This window comes from Oncorhynchus gorbuscha, unplaced genomic scaffold (genome assembly GCF_021184085.1).
Source record: "Oncorhynchus gorbuscha isolate QuinsamMale2020 ecotype Even-year unplaced genomic scaffold, OgorEven_v1.0 Un_scaffold_554, whole genome shotgun sequence".
Taxonomy (NCBI): Eukaryota; Metazoa; Chordata; class Actinopteri; order Salmoniformes; family Salmonidae; genus Oncorhynchus; species Oncorhynchus gorbuscha.
The window spans coordinates 230,001-237,951 of NW_025745385.1; the positions used below are offsets into that span (position 1 = coordinate 230,001).

Genomic DNA, 7,951 nt, shown 5'->3' on the forward strand with positions numbered 1-7,951 from the left:
TCTACAGTCATATCTACAGTCATATTAATATCTACAGTCACATTCATATCTACAGTCATAGTCATATCTACAGTCATATCTACAGTCATATCTACAGTCATATTCATATCTACAGTCATATCTACAGTCATATCTACAGTCATATCTACAGTCATATTAACATCTACAGTCATATTAACATCTACAGTCATATCTACAGTCATATTAATAGCTACAGTCATATTAATATCTACAGTCATATCTACAGTCATATCTACAGTCATATCTACAGTCATATTAACATCTACAGTCATATTAACATCTACAGTCATATCTACAGTCATATTAATAGCTACAGTCATATTAACATCTACAGTCATATTAATATCTACAGTCATATTAATATCTACAGTCATATCTACAGTCATATTAATATCTACAGTCATATCTACAGTCATATTAATATCTACAGTCATATCTACAGTCATATCTACAGTCATATCTACAGTCATATTCATATCTACAGTCATATCTACAGTCATATCTACAGTCATATTCATATCTACAGTCATATCTACAGTCATATTCATATCTACAGTCATATCTACAGTCACATTCATATCTACAGTCATATCTACAGTCATATTCATATCTACAGTCATATTCATATCTACAGTCACATTCATATCTACAGTCATAGTCATATCTACAGTCATATTCATATCTACAGTCATATCTACAGTCATATTCATATCTACAGTCATATCTACAGTCAAATTCACATCTACAGTCATATTCATATCTACAGTCATATTCATATCTACAGCCATATTCATATCGGCAGTCATATTAATATCTACAGTCATATCTACAGTCATATTCATATCTACAGTCACATTCATATCTACAGTCATATTCATATCTACAGTCACATTCATATCTACAGTCATATCTACAGTCATATTCATATCTACAGTCCTATCTACAGTCATATTCATATCTACAGTCATATCTACAGCCATATTCAAATCTACAGTCATATCTACAGTCATATTCATATCGGCAGTCATATTAATATCTACAGTCATATTAATATCTACAGTCATATCTACAGTCATATTCATATCTACAGTAATATCTACAGTCATATTCATATCTACAGTCATATTCATATCTACAGTCATATTCATATCTACAGTCATATTCATATTCATATCTACAGTCATATTCATATATACAGTCATATTCATATCTACAGTCATATTCATATCTACAGTCATATCTACAGTCATATTCATATTTACAGTCATATTCATATCTACAGTCATATTCATATTCATATCTACAGTCATATTCATATCTACAGTCATATTCATATTCATATCTACAGTCATATTCATATCTACAGTCATATTCATATCTACAGTCATATTCATATCTACAGTCATATTCATATCTACAGACATATTCATATCTACAGACATATTCATATCTACAGTCATATTCATATCTACAGTCATATTCATATCTACAGACATATTCATATCTACAGTCATATCTACAGTCATATTCATATTTACAGTCATATTCATATCTACAGTCATATTCATATTCATATCTACAGTCATATTCATATCTACAGTCATATCTACAGTCATATTCATATTCATATCTACAGTCATATTCATATCTACAGTCATATTCATATCTACAGTCATATTCATATCTACAGTCATATCTACAGTCATATTCATATCTACAGTCATATTCATATCTGACAGTAATATTTGCTGTTTCTAACCAGAGTAATTCCCAACTTTATGTCAATAGTAAATTCAGAGAAGTTGGGAATTGATTGAGATATTGATTCTCCTATTTGGGATTATTGTCTTTTTGTCTCTCACTTTTTCTGTCTCTGTGTTGTATCTCTGATAGAGCAGAGATATTCTGACCAGTTGGTGGTTTGTCTCTGTGTTGTATCTCTGACAGAGAAGAGAGATTCTGACCAGTTGGTGGTTTGTCTCTGTGTTGTATCTCTGACAGAGAAGAGATATTCTGACCATTTCTATTCTCTTTTGAGACCAAATAGCAAGTTAGTTTATTCTATGTTTATCTTTCATTTTCACAATTTGTCAAATAGGATTTTTCATTTCTTTAACAACCTGATTGATATCCCTGTGTGTTTGGATAATAGGGTTGTTTAAATGTTTAAACATCTGACACAGAGGACTCTTCAGGGTTCAGCTCTTGGGTTTCTACTGCTTTGAATTGTAAGGATGTTTTGGTGCCAAAACGTTTGTATCCTTTTCTTGATATTTACAATGAAAACGAAATCGTCCGAGTGTCTCTGCTTCTCTGATTCCAGGCCCTTTTCTGGAAAATCTCAACTTTGATTTTCTGAAAGTTGATCTCTCTCTCTTTCTCTTTCTCTCTCTTTCTCCCTCCCTCTTTCTCTCTATCGCCCCCCCCTCTCTCTCTCCAACTGTCCCCTGACAGAGACCAATGAGATTTTAGTCAAGCCTACGAGGTGGAAATTCCCACCTGAGATCCAACAGAAACCCTCAGCACACTTGATAGGTACAGTACAGCCCCTCAACACACGCACCTACACACACACACACACACACACATGCACACACACACCTACACACACACACATGCACACACACACACACACCTACACACGCACGCACACACACACCTACACACACACACACACACACACATGCACACACACACCTACACACACACACATGCACACACACACACACACCTACACACGCACGCACACACACACCTACACACACACACACACACACACATGCACACACACACCTACACACACACACATGCACACACACACACACACCTACACACGCACGCACACACACACCTACACACACACACACACACACACACACACACACACACACGCACGCACGCACGCACGCACGCACGCACACGCACACACACACACACCACACACACACACACACACACACACACACACACACACACACACACACACACACACACACACACACACACACACACACACACACACACACACACACACACACACACACACACACACACACACACACACACACACACACACATTTAACCAGCACTATCTGCACTCTTAACTCCCCCTCTGCCCCATATATTTCTCCCCCCATTCCCCCATTTCTCCCCCCATTCCCCATTCCCCATCTCTCCCCCATTCCCCCATCTCTCCCCCCACCCCCATTCCCCCATCTCTCCCCCCATTCCCTCATCTCTCCCTCCCATTCCCCCTTCCCCCCATTCCCCCATCTCTCCCTCCCATTCCCCTTCCCCCATTCCCCCATCTCCCCTCCCATTCCCCCTTTCCCCCATTCCCCCATCTCCCCCCATTCCCTCATCTCTCCCTCCCATTCCCCCTTCCCCCATTCCCCCATCTCTCCCCCCATTCCCTCATCTCTCCCTCCCATTCCCCCTTCCCCCCATTCCCCCATCTCTCCCCCCATTCCCCCATCTCCCCCATTGCCTCATCTCTCCCCCCATTCCCCCATCTCTCTCCCCCATTCCCCCAACCCACCCATTCCCCCATCTCTCTCCCCCTCCCCTTCCTCTCCTGCACTCCGCTCCCTTCCCTCCACCCCCTCCCTTCCCTCCCCTCCCTCTCCCAGGCTCCTCCCTGTCAGTGGGTGAGGATAGTGTTGTTCAGTGGGAATCAGACAAGGGCCTGTCTGCCTTCACAGATCAGATGGACTACAAAGATGGCCGCCTGGTAGCACAGAGGAAAGGGCACTACTATGTCTACTCCAAAGTGCACTTCGTTGAAGACTGCTTTCTGTTCAAACACAAGGTGATGAGGATCACCGAGGGTTACAAAAACAAACCACTTGTGTTGATGAAAGCTAACAGGTCAGTGTGTGTGTGGTGGTGGTCCTGGGATGGGGAGGGGGAGGGGGAATGTGTTGATGAAAGCTAACAGGTCAGTGTGTGTGAGGTGATGGTCCTGGGATGGGGAGTGGGGGGGGGGGGGGGAATGTGTTGATGAAAGCTAACAGATCGGTGTGTGTGTGGTGGTGGTCCTGGGATGGGGAGGGGAGGGGAATGTGTTGATGAAAGCTAACAGGTCAGTGTGTGTGAGGTGATGGTCCTGGGATGGGGGTGGGGAGGGGAGGGGAGGGGGATGTGTTGATGAAAGCTAACAGGTCAGTGTGTGTGAGGTGATGGTCCTGGGATGGGGGTGGGGAGGGGAGGGGAGGGGGGATGTGTTGATGAAAGCTAACAGGTCAGTGTGTGTGAGGTCGTGGTCCTGGGATGGGGGTGGGGAGGGGGAGGGGGAGGGGGGGATGTGTTGATGAAAGCTAACAGGTCAGTGTGTGTGAGGTCGTGGTCCGGGGAGGGGGGGGGATGTGTTGATGAAAGCTAACAGGTCAGTGTGTGTGAGGTGATGGTCCTGGGATGGGGATGGGGAGGGGGGGGGGATGTGTTGATGAAAGCTAACAGGTCAGTGTGTGTGAGGTGGTGGTCTGGGATGGGGATGGGGAGGGGGGGGGGGATGTGTTGATGAAAGCTAACAGGTCAGTGTGTGTGAGGTGATGGTCCTGGGATGGGGATGGGGAGGGGGAGGGGGATGTGTTGATGAAAGCTAACAGGTCAGTGTGTGTGAGGTGGTGGTCCGGGGGGGAGGGGGGGTGTGTTGATGAAAGCTAACAGGTCAGTGTGTGTGAGGTGATGGTCCTGGGATGGGGGGGGGGTGTGTTGATGAAAGCTAACAGGTCAGTGTGTGTGTGTGAGGTGATGACAGCTAAGTGAGTGTGTGTGAGGGGATGACAGCTAAGTGAGTGTGTGTGAGGGGATGACAGCTAAGTGAGTGTGTGTGAGGTGATGGTCAGGGGGCATCATTTTGGGATGCGTTCTAAGTGTCTGTCTCTCCGTTAGGTTCCATTGTCCTTCCCAGGATTCCAGACCGAAAAAGATTTCTCATCAGAATCTTCTGAACAGCTACCTGGGCGGAGTCTTTCGTCTGTTGCCTGGAGACATCATCTACGTAACCGTGGACAACGGGACGCTGCTGAGACTTGGAGCTGAAGATAATTTCATGGGGGCATTCATGATTTAGGAGACGGTGTGTATTGACACACACACACACACACACACACACACACACACACACACACACACACACACACACACACACACACACACACACACACACACACACACACACACACACACACACACACACACACACACACACACACACACACACACACACACACACACATTTGTCAATCAGATTCGTGTCTCGATTATATTATCTCAATGTATAGATTCTAACCAAGGTGTGTGATAGAGAATCACACTAGAAAACAGACAATTGGCTTTTTAAAGGTATTTTAACCTTGAGACAACATCTGCAGCTATTACCGTGAATGCAATCTCGGCAAATGGTGGGAAAATGCCTTTAAAACATCCATTGTCGGCTGTCTAGTGTAGTGTTTCTCAATCCTGGTCCTGGGGACCCAAAAGGGTACAAAAACCTGCGGAGGAGTTGATTACTTGAACTGTGGGAGTACTACAATCAACAGCACCAGGACCAGGACTGAGAAACACTGGACTGGTACTACAATCAACAGCACCACGACCAGGACTGAGACACACTGGACTGGTACTACAATCAACAGCACCATGACCAGGACTGAGAAGCACTGGACTGGTACTACAATCAACAGCACCACGACCAGGACTGAGACACACTGGACTGGTACTACAATCAACAGCACCACGACCAGAACTGAGACACGCTGGACTGGTACTACAATCAACAGCACCCCGACCAGGTCTGAGACACACTGGACTGGTGCTACAATCAACAGCACCAGGACCAGGACTGAGACACGCTGGACTGGTACTACAATCAACAGCACCAGGACCAGGACTGAGAAACACTGGACTGGTGCTACAATCAACAGCACCAGGACCAGGACTGAGAACCACTGGACTGGTGCTACAATCAACAGCACCAGGACCAGGACTGAGAAGCACTGGACTGGTGCTACAATCAACAGCACCAGGATCAGGACTGAGACACACTGGACTGGTGCTACAATCAACAGCACCAGGACCAGGACCAGGACTGAGAAGCACTGGACTGGTGCTACAATCAACAGCACCACGACCAGGACTGAGAAGCACTGGACTGGTGCTACAATCAACAGCACCAGGATCAGGACTGAGAACCACTGGGTTGGTGCTACAATCAACAGCACCAGCACCAGGACTGAGAAACACTGGACTGGTGCTACAATCAACAGCACCAGGACCAGGACTGAGAAGCACTGGACTGGTGCCACAATCAACAGCACCAGGATCAGGACTGAGACACACTGGACTGGTGCTACAATCAACAGCACCAGGACCAGGACTGAGAAGCACTGGACTGGTGCTACAATCAACAGCACCAGGACTGAGAAGCACTGGACTGGTACTACAATCAACAGCACCACGACCAGGACTGAGAACCACTGGACTGGTGCTACAAACAACAGCACCACGACCAGGACTGAGAACCACTGGACTGGTGCTACAAACAACAGCACCAGGACTGAGAAGCACTGGACTGGTACTACAATCAACAGCACCACGACCAGGACTGAGAACCACTGGACTGGTGCTACAAACAACAGCACCAGGACTGAGAAGCACTGGACTGGTACTACAATCAACAGCACCAGGACCAGGACTGAGAACCACTGGGTTGGTGCTACAATCAACAGCACCACGACCAGGACTGAGAAGCACTGGACTGGTACTACAATCAACAGCACCACGACCAGGACTGAGAACCACTGGACTGGTGCTACAAACAACAGCACCACGACCAGGACTGAGAACCACTGGGTTGGTGCTACAATCAACAGCACCAGCACCAGGACTGAGAAACACTGGACTGGTGCTACAATCAACAGCACCAGGACCAGGACTGAGAAGCACTGGACTGGTGCTACAATCAACAGCACCAGGATCAGGACTGAGACACACTGGACTGGTGTTACAATCAACAGCACCAGGACCAGGACTGAGAGGCACTGGACTGGTGCTACAATCAACAGCACCAGGACTGAGAAGCACTGGACTGGTACTACAATCAACAGCACCACGACCAGGACTGAGAACCACTGGGTTGGTGCTACAATCAACAGCACCACGACCAGGACTGAGAAGCACTGGACTGGTGCTACAATCAACAGCACCAGGATCAGGACTGAGAACCACTGGGTTGGTGCTACAATCAACAGCACCAGCACCAGGACTGAGAAACACTGGACTGGTGCTACAATCAACAGCACCAGGACCAGGACTGAGAAGCACTGGACTGGTGCTACAATCAACAGCACCAGGATCAGGACTGAGACACACTGGACTGGTGCTACAATCAACAGCACCAGGACCAGGACTGAGAGGCACTGGACTGGTGCTACAATCAACAGCACCAGGACTGAGAAGCACTGGACTGGTACTACAATCAACAGCACCACGACCAGGACTGAGAACCACTGGGTTGGTGCTACAATCAACAGCACCACAACCAGGACTGAGAAGCACTGGACTGGTGCTACAATCAACAGCACCAGGATCAGGACTGAGAACCACTGGGTTGGTGCTACAATCAACAGCACCAGCACCAGGACTGAGAAACACTGGACTGGTGCTACAATCAACAGCACCAGGACCAGGACTGAGAAGCACTGGACTGGTGCTACAATCAACAGCACCAGGATCAGGACTGAGACACACTGGACTGGTGCTACAATCAACAGCACCAGGACCAGGACTGAGAGGCACTGGACTGGTGCTACAATCAACAGCACCAGGACTGAGAAGCACTGGACTGGTACTACAATCAACAGCACCACGACCAGGACTGAGAACCACTAGACTGGTGCTACAAACAACAGCACCACGACCAGGACTG

General features: G+C 46.7%; 1 protein-coding gene across 1 annotated transcript in view; it reads left to right on the top strand.

Moving 5' to 3' along the window:
- LOC124018650 (tumor necrosis factor ligand superfamily member 14-like) overlaps window positions 1-5,608 on the top strand; it is an 11,498-nt gene extending 5,890 nt beyond the window's left edge. Inside the window, exons 5-8 of the mRNA XM_046333987.1 lie at window positions 2,476-2,556; window positions 3,651-3,888; window positions 4,915-5,101; window positions 5,468-5,608. Of these exons, the coding sequence (XP_046189943.1) occupies window positions 2,476-2,556; window positions 3,651-3,888; window positions 4,915-5,095 (500 nt within the window). The 3' untranslated portion in view covers window positions 5,096-5,101; window positions 5,468-5,608. The remainder of the gene's footprint in view (window positions 1-2,475; window positions 2,557-3,650; window positions 3,889-4,914; window positions 5,102-5,467) is intronic.
- The last annotated feature ends 2,343 nt before the right edge of the window (window positions 5,609-7,951 follow it).